Raw genomic sequence first — 16,516 nt, 5'->3', positions numbered from 1 at the left:
CAAAGTATTAAAAATGACCAAAATGTGCCAAAAAAATATAAAAATGACCTATTAGTTCAAAAACGTCAAAAAATGCAATGTAAAAAATTACTTTTTTACGTTGATATTAAGATAGAAAGGATTTCTATATTACTAGACATCGTCCTAATGTCAAAAATAAGAACATGACTTTTCATCAGCATCCACCCACTAGTTATAAACTACGAAGGTCAGGTATTGTTACCTGAAATAGTGACTACTTTTAATAGTTCGTTAGGATAAACAGTTCAGTTCCTTTTGTTCATTTTTAGTAGTAGTAGTGGTAGTGGTTTCTTTGCCCAACTGTGGAATCCCGGCCACCTAGTCACTCAGTTGAGTGCGCTCCTTGTGTAATGGCAGTTGATGTTGAACATGGAGTAAGGCCACATTATATGAAAGGGATTCGATCCGATGCTTTGGAGTGAACTTCATTGTAGTTCAGTGGTTAGAGAGCTTGGTACATAGAATCAAAGACTCGGGTTTGATCCCTGGCGCCGGAGCTAATTTTTCTCCTTTAATAACAATTGTTACCATAACAGATAAATTCTGTAGGACCAAAAATTAATCTTTACATAGATTCTTCACCCAACAGTGCATATACTGTGGAATCCTGGCCACCTAGTTATTCAGTTGAATCCGCTCATTGTATTATGGCAGTTGACTTAATATAATATATCAACATATATATCGAACATGCAGTAAGGTCACAAAGCGAAAAACAGTAGAGGAGAGGGATTCGATCTGGTGCTGTGGATTGAACTTCGGCGTAGCTCAGTGGTTAGAGCACTTGGTACGTAGAACCAAGGAGCCGGGTTCGATTCCCGGCACCAGAGCGAATTTTTCTCCTCTAATAACAATTGTTACCATAACAGATAAATTCTGTAGGACCAAAAATTAATCTTAACATATAACCTCTGAGAAAGCTTGTTATTGTCCCCTCCTCCCCGTAAACATGAATAACTCCTATACAGAATATCCCAAAATTCGCTCACAATGATTACATAGTGTGAATCCTGGATGAAAATGGAGACAAAAATGTTAATGGGTGATGTGGATGAAAGTGAGTTACAATGAGTGAGATTGAAGTTTTGAGCTAGCGGAGATTCAAGTCATCTTTGAGATGCATCTTGCAATGTACGTGGATAAAACTGCGATTCCTCGAATGAGATGCATCTTTATAGCTAGAGATGTAACTAAATCCAGCTCAGTTAAAATAACACGTGTTTCTAATACAACTCCATTGTTGCATCACGTACCGCCTGATCTGAGATAGAAGTACTGTCACTTCAGCTCCATTGTTGCGTAAGTTGTTTATTCTAGTTTAAAGATTAATTTACTTGCATTTATATGACTACCAATCATGGATGAAGACAACTCCAATTTAGCTAAACGTTCATTTATTGTTAAAGAACATCAAGTTATATTTTCAAAATCTCAGTTACCAGATATCAGAAAAAAGAAAGCTGCAGCTACTTTGGAAATAAGGAATAAATGTCGGGAAAACTTGGGGGTCGTTGTCTCACCTTTACGACAAGCTCCATATCCTGATGCTTTCTCAACGTTCTCCACTTCAGCAGGTGCGTTATGTTAGTCTTCATCCTGTAGATGTTTTGATACTTTATGAAGTACAGAACGAGTGATTATAACTGTTGGTATCCTCTCTGCAACTAATCATATCTTATGGTGAAGAATGGGGAATCATTTCAGTTGACTGAAACGCCTCTCAGTTATGACTCTTTCTTTTGTGAAAGAATTATTATAGGCCCTCTGTTCAGCAGTAATTACAATTAGTTATAGTGTCATCAGCCATGATACTATTCCATACTCTCTATCACCAAGTAGAACATTATTATCTATCATTACCCTGAATTCATCTGAGTTTCTCCATATTCTTGCGTCATGTAGGGAATAAGACCAGGATGCACCCACACTTGTGAATTTTATTCTTTTCTATTATTACATGTAGCTTGAACATTTACACTTGCAACCCTTTTCGGTTAACATATTCGTCACTATGTATCTTTGGTTTTTTAATTAACACATGGGTGCAGTCTACTGCCCCATTGCATGGGGGAATCTGTACCACTGTTGTCACTCTAACTTCGCATTTTCTAGTGCCTCGGTTGTAGATGAAATTTAATCCAGTCTTCTAACCATCTTGCAATACACTGGGCAACTTCCCAAAATGTATGAGACACCATGCTCTGATCCACACCATATCCTCTGCCATGCCACTTTGATAACCTGGGTCCCTCGCATTCTGTAAGAAAATTTTCATTTTTTGTTCTGCACTGAGAGTCTCACCTCTCTCATGAATTGTATCTAAAAAGTGTTCCAAGAGCCACTTCAGATTTTGTCTTTCAAATCGATACAACTCTTTATAATTTTGAACATGAGAATCTCTCCAAGTAATCTTATACATTTTCCTTCTCCTCTCAACAAACATCATGAACTCTGTCATCCTACTTTCCAACTTCACTGTCAACTGTTGAGCCACCTACTGAAGTAACTCAAAAATTAAAAAAAAATACTCTCAATTCTATTAGATCCATTTCAACTTTATCCACTTCTCGATTGAGATACATCTCGTTAGGGGAATTCTATTGAACTTCCATCTCAATGACCGCAGACAACAATTGGAACACATGTTTTTTATCCACCTGATGATGAGATTGATCTTGAAATTCTGAGATGCATCTTCAATCTCACTTTTATCCACATCACCCAATGAGAATTTTGTCCGAAGAATTTCTAATTTCACAATGTGGTAACACTATTTTGAAAATACTCCTGAGATCAAGCTCAAACTGTCCATATGCTGCTCTGAAACTAAACACATGGATCAATAATAGAATGCGAAACTTATTGACTTTCCCATTTCCATTAATGTAGAAATTGATATTCTGCCACCTGTTTTTGTCTAGTATAACTAATTACTCCATGCATGCAGCAGCACGCCAAGTGGCAAAAAAAGAACTAATTACTCCATGCTTCTAGCAATGCACCAAGTGGCGAAAAGTATAATTACTTGCATAAAACATCCCCTCTACTGAAACCAACAAATTTAAAGAAAACCATTTAAATTTTTATTTCTCCCATGTTCCACTCAAAATTCATATTGGAGCCAACAGCAAGATGAAAAAGACAGTCTATTTCACACTACCTTCTAATACAACTTATTAAAATGCAACCAAAAAGAGACAGAAAAGAAAACAAAAGGTTAAATACAGGTAATAATTTAAATTGTGTTATTTGAGTATTTAGTGTACAGTGCATTGGAAAAGTCTGCAGAAACTAGTTAGATAATTGAAATTATTATATTACTATCTGCTATTTTACAACACATTCAACAACACTATTTTAACAAGGTCCACAAATATCACTGTTTAACATACACTGCATATACACACATGTACCACTTACATCTAGAGGCAGAACATTTGTCTTGATTTTTTTTTTTTGTCAAGTTTCTGACTTCCATCTTCTCTTCTTATCTAAAGGCTGGTTCATAATAAACCGGAAACGAGAATGAGAACGGAAAAATTGTTAAAATGTATATATTTAAATGTGTAAATTAATAAGAAAGCTTGCCGGAGCCCGGGAACTGGAAAGTGAGGTTGCCCAATTTTCAACTTTGTTCTCATTTCCAATTCATTCTGTCGCCATGCTAAAACTCTTTGATCGTCGTATATTTTGTAGCAAGGAGTCCATGACGTTATTTCTTCTTCATGCATTGTTTCTAATAACTCGGAAATTCAGTAGAATCACTTTCAATGTATGCTACGTGTATATGATTTGGTCAGATTACCATGTGAATTGAATTCTTAAATATTCTGTGTCATACATTCTGAAGTTGGTTAACCTGTGTTTATGTTCGCTGGTTTGTTCTCATGAGAGAAGGAGTACGGTAATATCAACTATTATATCGTTATTGACATACATATCGTTTCCATACTCGATTTATTGTGAATCAAAAATCTTCATTTTCATGTCCTCCATTTCCAATTCTCGTTCTGGTTCTCGTTCCCGGTTTATTGTAGACCAACTTTAACTCTCTAATGCTAATGGATAAGTGGGGAACTCTGAAGGATCTACTCATTACGTTTTGTATTCTATTCTGTTCATCCATGCTAAACATTCATGGTTCAAGTCACCTCCCTTCAATTTTTATTTTAATATTATTCATTAATCTCAAGGGAAAAATGGGACTCTCTGCATCATAATCCATAGTTAATTCCTGATTTACCACGCAAATCAACTGTAGCTGCATTTAGATTGGCAACAGGCCATGACTGTTTAGCCAAACACCTGCATAGAATTGGAATATATCAGTCTCCTAAGTGCTCATTGTGCAACTCAAACCAAGAAATGGATTCGGAACACCTCAATGTCTGCGCTTCAGTGGCTGATCATGACAATATCTTTGAAAAATACTGAAGTGTAAGAGGCCAAATGACTTTATTGTCAAATGCCTGGCATTAGAAAACAACATATTATTCGTTATAATTATATTTATGTAATATAGGAATTATTTCTGTGTTACATTATATTCCATCATAACTTCGTAATAAATTGTTTATTAGCATTTTATTGCTTGTTGGTTACAATACAGTACCAGTTAAGCATTACATTACAGTAGACTACCAAGACATTCTGTGTTGTGGAATTGTGTAATTAAAAATTATTCAGACGAAATTTTGCCACTAACATTTTTGTCTCCATTTTAAACCAGGATTCTCACAATGTATAAGTCAATAAACTCTTCCATAAATTTCTGCTCACCAGCCACTTTCTTCACACCACAGAGAACTATGAACTTCGAATCAAAATTACAGGATGATTTAGAGAAAGAAAATAAAACTTGAATTGATGGTTCCATTTAAATGGTAAGATGGCATTGTTTAAAATGGCACGATCAGATACAGCCAAGCTTCTAGCCAGATTTATTTTCATGTTATTTGGCATGAAGCTTGAAATGAAGCCAAAAATGACCGTGTGAATGAATCTTTACACTTGTGCAATACAAAAACAGAGAGAAAGAGAGAGAGAGTCTGTCTTTACTGAGGAGCTTTAAACTTTTGGATAAGGTATTTTTCAGTGTAACTTGTACTGAAAATTTAGATGATCAGATTGAAGACTTAATAGTCTAATGAAAACCAAAATATTACCAGAGTTCTTTGCTCATAACCATTATATTTATTAGCAGTGCACTTTCTTAACTCACTCATTGCACATAATATTTTCAACTTGGATGCATCTAAAATAGTGTAACAGGGGTAAGATACAAGGGCTGTAGAGGATGAAGGGGGAAAAAAGATTGCTAAGAAGAGATAGAAGATGAAAGTGATGAAAAAGAAGTAGAAGGGGAAGAAAAACTGAATAATTGTATATTTTCATTATATATTTAGTAATTTCTCCATAAGTACATGCTTTTCGTCAGCATAAAGATACAGTTATACAGATATCATTTTACTTCCCTATAATATCATATCAAAAACAATCTTCATCAAGACCTTTTAGCATTGTTATATTTTAACGGTGAGTAGGAAGCTGGCCTTCCGCATCAACCCCATAACTTGGAGGACCAAGATTTTCTTTCAGTGTTAAATCTTAGTTGTTGGTGTTCCCACACCCCAGAGAATAAGCTCTATAACTTTGTTCATTATATAAAGGGACTTTTTATACATTTATTAATTTTCATTTCTTGCAATTTTTTTATCACTCTAGTAAGTCACTTAACCTGTATATTATTCAGCTGAATCAGTATAAATATTCTGTACACTGTACGATTTATAATATTGGGAATCACTGACGTGTTGCAGGAAATCAACTCTTAAATCAATCTGATTAAAATTAAAAAAGTATGACAAGTATTTATCATTTTATTTTATTTTGTATGTGAGTAAATTTTTAATTTAACTTTCAGGTGAACGTAATATATCTCTTCACAAAAATGTATATGACTTCGCTCACCAGACAATAGTTGCAGCAGGCCGTGATCTTAACACAATGAACCAACAGCTTCTTCGCTCACAGATCCAACTACAAGAAGCTGCGACAGCTGTCAGAGTCTTACAAACTCATGTCATGCAACTCCAGACGAAGTTGGCTGCTGTGACTTCGACAGCCTTCCTACCCCACATTAATGCTCCATTAAATTCAGATGCATGCCAGGCTGTTAAAAGTGAAGTAAAGGTAGAGTAAAAGTGCTTCCTCTGTTCCAGTGTACTGTTTATATCCATTACACCACAATTTAAAATATAAATAAATATATATATATTATTTATATTCCATGACGACATTGTGAAATATTTCATTATGTAATACTTCAGTACTCTGTATTTTTTCTTGTTACAACTACCCTATTTAGTCATATAATTGTAATTAGTACCTCATATATGAAAAGGAAAATATGCGAAATAGTGTAATGTTACTAGTTTGGGAAGAGAAAACCAGATTTTTTTTACATGATACTAATTCCAGTATTGAAGACCTAATATTTGTTATCTTTTTTTCTTCCTCTTCCTCCCCCCCTCCTCCTCCTCCTCCGAGAAACTATGTACTATCTAGCCTTGCATGTATTGCAACCTACTGGCTTATTGTGCTATTCTTCTTCTTCTTCTTCTTCTTCTTCTTCTTCTAACTTGTTCTATAGCAGACACAAATGGCCCATGTGCACCCCATAAACTGGAAATCAACCCAGAAGGCTGCAATGAGTTATCAGTTTCGAGATGTTACTGGGTTTCATTTCCTGAAATTCCTCGGGAGACAGCATATCGTTGGTCTGAAGGAAAAAGTCACTAACTGCAGTTTACATAGTTTTGAGAAAAGTGTATTTTAAAGTTGTTAACTCGATGAAAATTATTTTGGTTATCAAAAATTAAGAAAGCACAAACTTTTTTCTTTATTAATCATAGATACACAATACATGGCAACATTTTCTGAACAAAGAAATTTAAAGTTGAAATGGGAATGTGTTTTAACTGAAGAGCACTTAGTGATTTCTTCTATAAAAGTGTATACTTGTTTATGTGAATTAATGATTATATAAACAAACAAACACAAGTAAATATTTAGCTCACTGCCAACTATACAGTCAATCTTGGTTATAAAAAATGATAAACAATGTATTTGGTGGGAGGGAAGTTGTAGGCAGCTTTCATCTGGTCTTCAAATCTCTTCTAACTCTTCTAGTACTGTATCTTCCTTCTCTTCTTCATCATCAGTGTGTGGTTCTGGTACTCTGTCATAACTGAAAGCTGTGTATACCAGCCATGAAACTCCTCAGGTATTGTGCCATTTTTACAAAGGTGCATCAGATCTTGCTTCTTTTTTCTTTTGTGAGCGGTAGCAAGTTCTTGTAAATTTCACCAACTATGGAGCTCTCGGCTGGACTACCCCAGTGACAGTAATGGAGCGGTAGGATTCAGAATGGTCATAACAATAAAAGATTACATGAGGTTGCGCCTTTTCATACCTCAGACATTTAATTTGGAGCCACTTTACTTTCTCATCTGTATCAGATAGTGTACGATTTTTCAGTGTCGACACACAATCTTTGCAAATCATAAAAGTCCTGGTACTTAATCTCCTTGACCTTATGAGAACCGTTCTGGTGTTTCCTGCTCTTCTTAGCGTCTTTAAAAATTTGGATCCATCCAGACATGCCATACACGGATTTGTTTCCCTTTTCCTTTTCAATTGTAGAATGCATGCTATCATAGGGTGACCAGACGTCCTCTTTTGTCCGGACATGTCCTCCTTTTTAGGCCTTTGTCCGAGGTCCGGATGGATTTTAAAAAATCAAGAAATATCCTCCTTTTCGTAACTTGCATGCCTGATATTTTGAAATTATCTGCTTTGACACCTTTTCAAGTAATTTGCCTGTAGGTGGCAGAAGCATCGACAGAATATAGAGCAATTCCACGTGTATCTGACTGACATTTACAGTACACTTTGACAGCAAAATGTCTGCCTAAATTGTATAATGGGTTGAAATTAGACTGTGTCACCGCAGGATTTTATAGAGGGAAGTGTACACTTAAGATACATATAAAAATAAACGTCTTTAATAGGAAAAGTATACTATTTATTTACGTCCAAAGTGTGTGTAACAGACTGACATAAATGTCAACTCTCTCTTCGGGTGAACATGGTTCTCCACAGATTTCTCTGAATTGTCATTGCTGATACAATTTTGCAAAATATAGTTCGGAAAGGAAATTGTAATCTTCAGTTTAAGTTGAAAACGACCTCCAAACCACGATTAGTAATGGAGTTATGGCCGAAAAAGTGATGTGTAACAGACTGACCTCATTCTGTAACTGACTGACATCTCTGAATTATAAAATGAAGTTGCACTTACAGAACCGTAAATAGTACAAAATAATATAAAACTTGATAAGTAGTAAATTAACATAACGATTAATTTAAATGAATAATATGTTTTCCAGAATACAAAAATTAGTTTGCTTAACCATGCATCTTAAATGACACAAATTAAATGCACATACAAGTATTACATAGGCCTACTTAATAACATATATAGTTCTTTCTCTGTGATTAAATACTGTATATACAAGCCATATGCATTGGTGTTTAATTTTAGGACTATAAGAGTGTCATAGCAACCTTGACAGCGCTTATCACTCTATATGGCATCAACTCCCCAGCATAAGACAGTATGTTACGTTATTCAAGCGCGTTCCTAATCATCTGGCACTGACCTCCTTATCGGTTACGATAAGGTGACGCAGATCACAGTTTATATTTCCCATACCTATGGCTGTTATATATTATGTTCATAATAATAGATTAGAATGTTGAGTTCTACTTTTAGATTGAAACCATTGGAATTAAACACGTAGAAGCACTCCACAGCACTCGTTGACTCACTTATTTAGTCTAACAAGTATGTACTGCAGGAACACTGTCAATATGTCACTTGTTATCTGAACAAACTTTAGTTTCTTTTCACACACGGAACCTGTGGACCTTTCGCACTGATTGTTCACAAGACAGTTGTACATATTCTACAACATAGGAATCTAACACTTTCACTTAATGAACTCCATGAGATGCCGGAATAGGTGCAAGATGTTCAAATCGTTTTTCGAGATACTTTTTTCCTTCTTCTATCTCAATCTGTGCTACCTCCTTAACAATAATTTGGATGTTTTTATTGCTCACAATGTTACAAAATTCTGTAGCGCTTTGTATCTTCTTCTCCGATTTCGCAGGCATCCATGCCATCCTTTTTACTTGGCCTCCAATCACATCCACGGCCCCTTTGCCATGATGTGACTGAAAGAAGTTCCATTCTATGTTAAATCCAAATATGCGAGCAAGCAATGCCACATTGCTCAATGTTTACTTCTGTTTAAAATGACTCGCTGCTTTATCTGAAAATATTTTTACCACCTCAATGTTCGGAAGAATCGCCAAAATTTCCGAAAACACTTTTCGTAGACAAACATTCACTGCATAGCCTATTTGTCATGTGCTACATAATCTGACACTAATGCAGAGGATTTCTTCTGAACTTCCCTGTCACCTTCCTGTTTAAACCAGGCAACAGCAGTAAATATTGAGACCTGCTTATTGCTCCAATGAGCTGCCTGAATCTCATTTTGCTTTTTTCAGGTATAATTACTGCACATTTATCACCAGTTCACGTATAACTTCACCAAGGCCTTCCAAGTAACTAAGCACACTGTGAGAATGAACAACATAACAGCTGAGAGCGCGACATGTCAGTCACTCACAATGCCGCTGCGGAAAACGAAATCACTTTAGAAGAAAATGTTCTAATACTTTTTTATTGGTCATGTAGTAATAACGCAGAATACCAAAGGAAATTTTAATCTGTCAATTATTGTGCTGTGTGGAAGAGTTTTTATATGTTTCTTGTGACGGACTGACCGTAACTTACAGTACAAATAATTATAATGATTATAATGATTTAGGATCTTAGGATACTTCAACTAATTACATATTTACTTCAAGGAAAGACCAAAATATAGTATACAAAAAAGACGGCTTGAAGTAAAACAAATTTACGTGTCCAAATTGTGACACGAAACATAAGTATCTATACGTGTTTTTTTAAGCGTTTGGAATATGACAAGATCTGCAGCAAGTTATAGACTAAAACAAAGAGTATTTTAAACATTATCTTACGAAATAAGGCGATTTAAAGTATAAAGAAACATATTTCTTCAACAAAAATACTCCTACATCAATTTCAAGAAATTCACCTCAGTATGACATTTTCGTGGAATTGCTCTATATTATTTGCCAACGATCATAACTCCCTTTGCTCCTCCGTGTTATGGTCATTGCTCAGAAATAGCTAGTAAATCGAGGTGTGAATGTAAATCTAAATAGATATTTTGTGTTCTCTTTAAAAATTTTATTATAATTAGTTCCCATGAATTTTATATGTAGGTAACTGTAAAATCATTATTATGGAGTTTTTTAATAATTATTTTGTAATAAACTTGATATTAATATACTTTTAATATGACATAAGCCTAAATCTGTACTGTAAATATTTGTTAATAAAATACATATTGACGTAATTTAAAGTACAATATAAGTCTAAATCTAAGTACTTATTTTCTGTCCTCTTTTTTCGAACAATGTCCTCGTTTTTTTAAGCTTTGTGTCCTCTTTTTATATCGATAAGAATGTACATAATTACCCTTAACTTAATCTGAAGTACAGTGTCATTACTTGTTAATTAAAGCAGCCCGTGTGTTTTGTTTTGTTAGATACAATTTTTTCAGTCAAATCAGTATATTACTTTATGTAGGGACAAAAACACTCATTTTATTAAATACTAGCCGTACCCGTGTGCTCCGCTGCACCCATTAGAAATAAATATAAAGTAATTACATAATTAAAATAGGACGTTTGATCCAGGGAACATTCGTGTTTGATAGAAGGATAAATCGTTTAATATGTTACTTAATTTAAATTGTATTTAAATAATTACAATGCGGTCATTTTGGTCCAGAGAGCAATCATTTGTTGCAATGACAATTCCTTTAACATGTTTCTTATTTGTTATTACATGCAACCATAGTTTAATGAAGATTGACATATCATTTAGTTTTAATGTGTATACTTTATATTACTTGCTATATGTTTCCATTGAATTATGGTAATAACTTAATTTTAACCATTGTTTTCTACATCTTCAGTAAATGGCGCTTGGCCGACCATGGTTCTGAACCCTTCAAATAACTTAAATAGTGATACAGCATAAACAGTGATATGTAATTTTTCGAAAATGTAAGAATTCACGATCTCCTATGAGCCATTGCCATGGAATGAATAAATGTGTTTTTTGGTCCTACTAAAAAATGTTATATTTTGCACATAGGAGTTACTGCAGGAACAATAACGCTATAATCGGAGGCGGCGGTGAAAATGTTTTGTATTGTTATTTTAAAAGTCTTGTATATCCTTAAATATCAGTCGTATCAAAATTTTGCATGGAATAAAACTTATCGGAAATCATTTTTAAAGAAACTTTTGTTATGTAACATGTTTCATTAAAATTAATAATAAGAGAGATATTTCGATTTATTTAATTCAGGCCCCCTTATAACCCCCCTTTTAAATAAAGTATTTTGAATGCCATATAGCCTAAAATCTAAGTTACAACGAACTTAATTTATATTCCAATTTTCATATAAATCGGTTCAGCCATTATTGCGTGAAAAGGTAACAAACAGACAGACATACAAGCAAAAATTAAAAAAAAGTGATTTTTGGTTTCAGCAGGATTAATTATACAAGTTGACACCAATTATTTTTGGAAAATCGAAAATTACCAGAAAAATTTCGGTTACAGATTTATTATTAGTATAGATTAGGTACACATTTTTTTCAAATGGAAGTCCAAGAAATGAAGCAGCTAAATCGAGTCATACCACTATTTGACAAGTTTGACTGGTGTTCATATGAGATGTACTCATTTTCAGTTGCAGCAGTCTGTGTAACTCACTACCTTTCCTAAATTAAACAAATATATTTCATTAGAATTTCAAACAGCCAACAAAAAGTAAAAATATTTATGTACCTAGTAAAAACATGTAGGACTATCCACAAAATACATAGCTACTTACATACTTTTATATGTACGGTATGTTTACAGATATTAAAAAAAAAGGCTCGTAATATTGTTTTTTTTTCTCCTCTGAATACAAAATGTAGATCACAGTGACGTGCAGTCCACCCAAGCAACCCAAACATGGCTTGGGCAGCACTGATTGATTATAAGAATCATGATATCTACGTAAATCCATTATTAAACTCTCAGTTTATTTACTCATAAAGTCCTGAAATGTTTCTAAATACGTTTTGTTAATTGTAAGTCGCGTGATGGGGCATATACAATGTACATACTGCGTTCCTGAGCAGCCAGTAGCCTGCCTGGGCTGGCTGTGTGTGCGAAGTCGAGTGTAAAACATATTGTTTCTCTCACGTTTGTTTGTACTGGTACTTTGTAGTTACATTGTGTACGTGTATATAAATGCAATAAAAAGTTTTGTTTATGTCTGGTAATAATAATAATTTAATTCAGCAGCAAAAGCTAAATACAGTAATTTAACTAAGCAATACGGGATCATGATGTTGCTGTTGCACATATTAGTACTTTTAACGCACTCGCGACTTTTGGAACTGTGCATATTGAAACTGAGCAAAGTGACCAAACACAACAAAGTATTATTCTACATAATGAAAAGGTAACACGCAATAGAGACATTCTGAAAAGGCTTATAAATGCCGTTTGTTTACTTGCAAAACTGGAACTTTCATTTAGAGGAAATGGTAAATCGAAAATCTCCAACAACTGCTGTAATTATTTAGAACTTTTGGACTACACCCCCCAGTACGACCCTCTTCTAAAAAATCACTTGGAGACATCTAGAGTATTCAAAGGTGTATCAAATCGTATTCAAAATGATTTAATTGAATCTGTTGCCAGTGCACTTAATAAGGAAATTAAACAGCAATTACAGAAATCTGATTTTTTTTTTTTGCCATATTAGCTGATGAGACAACTGACATCTCGAATAAATCACAATTTTCTCTCATTTATCGATATACGATTGAAGGAAGGGTGGTAGAGCAGTTTGCGTGCCTCTGTGAGGACAAAACAGCGGCAGCACAATCTGATCTTATTTTTAAGAGATATTCAAGACTTTTCAAACTGCAGTAAGAAACTTGTCGCACAGAGGGAAGTGCAGTGATGGCCTCTTCATTACATGGTGTCAAGCTAATATTAAGGCGTCTTTTCCACAAGCTCTCTTTGTTCACTGTTTAAATTTAGCACTGTCCCAAAGTGCTTCAAGTATTCCTGAATGCCATATATTTTTTGCTACTCTTTCTGGGCTTGCAGCATTTTTCTCCAAATCATCAAAGTGCACAAAATTTCTTGATGGATTTCTGGGTCGACGATTATTACCACATGTTTCCCCAACAAGATGGAATAGCTCGTCATGACTTACCAATACTTAGAGTACAGTAGTCTTTTATAATAGTATTTTTAATTTTATGCAGTAGGCCTAATCTTATAGATTTTGTAAAAAAAAAACATGGGTACCAAATACCAACGTATTTTTATAATTAGTAATGTTATAAGTATTTGAATCAAATATAAACAAAAATGAAACATCATTTTAACCGCCAAAATCACAAACAGGCCAGGGTCGTCAACATGTCTCTTAAAAACTTGCTATAGAACAGTAGTAGTATTGGTAGTGGTATATTCACCATAAAGATTTTTACAAATCATGGCTTTGTCAATCTTCTTTCTAGGTCTAGGTCCGAATATACTATAGGCATATTTATGAATTTGTAACATTGTTATTGCAGGACATCTGCTGACACGATTTAAGAAGAATTGTATCTCAGATAGTATAACAATAATAATACAAACAACAACAACAATAATAATAATAAAAATGTTCTTAATAGCAATAACGACCTATATGCCTTCACAATTAGAGCCTTTTCACACTAGGACACTGGTGACGGTCACAAGTGACGGTCACTGACGGAGATACATTAGTTTGAATTGGAGCGTTCATACCGGGACATTGCAGTGTCTGACCCAGTCACAGTGTCCCAGCAGTGTCTCGCCCTCTACACATGTGTCGGATAGGGTCACTGTGTCCAGACCAGTCACTGCCCGACATACATTGCTTTGAATTGGAGTTTTCAGATTGCAGATTGCCAACAGAACATTCACTCAGTATTCAAGCACAGTGAAACTAGTCTGTCCATCCATGAGTTTAGATTTGATTAACACGGAAGATATTATAAGTGAAATAGAAAGTCGACCTGCTATTTGGGATGTCAAAAGCGATAACTATAGCAATAAAGTGGTGAAAACGAATGCTTGGCAAGAAATTATAGCTAAGTTTGTACCTGATTTCAATGAGAAAAGTACGAATGAAAGAAGCAAAATTTGTACCTAAGTTGCATATTTTCTTTTCCACCGTAAAAAACTATAAATTACATTTCATATGATGCAAAGTAATGATATATGCAATATGGTTTGTAATTTGTTACCATATTAATTTACAATGGAAAGTTATATTTAACAATACGTAACATGTAGCATTGAAGTACAACTATACACATCACAACTACAATGATACAAAAAATAAACTTAAATGAAATGTTAGCAAACAGTAAGAATAAAAGCATTCGAGATATATATAACCATATAAAGGAATTTAAGAATGGATATCAGGCAAAGGTAAACGTGATCAAGGACGAGAATGGTGACTTGCTTGCAGACACTCGTTCAATTCTGAACAGATGTAAAAACTGTTTTGGGCAACTACTAAATTTACATAGGCCAAATAGAAATGATTGGGACGAAATTCAAAACAAACTGCTGAGCCATTTATACCCGAACCCATACTTTCTGAAGTCGGAATTGCGATAGAAAATCTGAAAAAGTACAAGTCTCCAGGTATCGATCAAATTCTAGTAGAATTAATACAAGAGGGTGGAAGTGCATTATCTAGCGAAATTTACAAACTTGTACCTGCTATTTGGGAAAAGGAAATTGTACCAGAACAATGGAAAGAGTCCATAATTGAACCTATTTTTAAGAAGGGGAACAAGACTAACTCTAGTAAATTCCAAGGAATGCAACTTTTGTTGACGTACAAAATTTTGTCCAATATTCTTTTGAGAACATTAACTCCATATGTAGATGAAATTATTGAGATTCATCAGTGCAGTTTTAGGCGAAGTAGATCGACTATTGATAAGATTGTTTTGTATTCTGCAGATATTTGAGAAAAAATGGAATTACAAGGGTACAATACATCAGTTATTCATAGATATAAAAAAGTCATATGACTCGGTTAAGAGAGAAATTTTGTATAATATTCTTATTGAATTTGGTATTCCCAAGAAACTAGTTCGATTAATTAAAATGCGTATCGATGAAACTTACAGCAGAGTCCGTATAGGCCAGTTTCTATCTGAAGCATTTCCAATTCACTGTGGGCTAAAGCAAGGAGATGCACTATAACCTTTACTTTTTAATTTTGCTCTAGAATCGCCATTAGAAAAGTTCAGGATAACACAGAGGGTTTGTAATTGAACGGGTTACATCTGCTTTTTGTCTATGCGGATGACGTAAATATGTTAGGAGAAAAATCCACAAACAATTAGGGAAAACACGGAAATTTTACTTAAAGCAAGTAAAGCGATAAGTTTGGAAGTAAATCCCGAAAAGACACAGAGTATATGATTATGTCTCGTGACCAGAATATTATACGAAATGGAAATATAAAAATTGGAGATTTATCCTTCGAAGAGGTGGAGAAATTCAGATATCTTGGAGCAACAGTAACAAATATAAATGACACTCGGGAGGAAATTAAACGCAGAATAAATATGGGAAATACCTGTTATTATTCGGTTGAGAAGCTTTGTCATCTAGTCTGCTGCCAATAAGTCCGAAAGTTAGAATTTATAAAACAGTTATACTACCGGTTGTTCTGTATGGCTGTGAAACTTAGACTCTGACTTTGAGAGAGGAACAGAGATTAAGGGTGTTTGAGAATAAGGTTCTTAGGAAAATATTTGGGGCTAAGAGGGATGAAGTTACAGGAGAATGGAGAAAGTTACACAACGCAGAACTGCACGCATTGTATTCTTCACCTGACATAATTAGGAACATTAAATCCATATGTTTGAGATGGGCAGGCCATGTGGCCTGTGAAAAAGACCTTTGGGGAGGCCGAGACGTAGATGGGAGGATAATATTAAAATGGATTTGAGGGAGGTGGGACATGGTGATAGGGACTGGATTAATCTTGCACAGGATAGGGACCAATGGCGAGCTTATGTGAATGGCAATGAACCTCCAAATGCCATTTGTAAGTACCTAAGTAAGTATTGACATGTAGCAACCACAAATGTTGACATAACATTTCTAGTAATCTTTGTTATACTTTCC

The 16,516-nt window shown here is 34.5% G+C and overlaps 1 protein-coding gene across 10 annotated transcripts in view; it reads left to right on the top strand.

The window, feature by feature from the left end:
- The window catches only part of Blos3 (Biogenesis of lysosome-related organelles complex 1, subunit 3), a 70,343-nt gene that overhangs the window by 29,814 nt on the left and 24,013 nt on the right, over nucleotides 1–16,516 (top strand). For all 10 annotated transcript variants that reach the window (XM_069833758.1, XM_069833756.1, XM_069833764.1 and 7 more), the window contains one exon: nucleotides 5,945–6,213. In XM_069833758.1, the coding sequence (XP_069689859.1) occupies nucleotides 5,945–6,213 (269 nt within the window). The remainder of the gene's footprint in view (nucleotides 1–5,944; nucleotides 6,214–16,516) is intronic.

This window comes from Periplaneta americana, chromosome 8 (assembly GCF_040183065.1).
Source record: "Periplaneta americana isolate PAMFEO1 chromosome 8, P.americana_PAMFEO1_priV1, whole genome shotgun sequence".
Lineage (NCBI taxonomy): Eukaryota > Metazoa > Arthropoda > Insecta > Blattodea > Blattidae > Periplaneta > Periplaneta americana.
The sequence above is the reverse complement of the archived record's forward strand: the minus strand, read 5'-3'. Positions and strand labels throughout refer to the sequence as shown.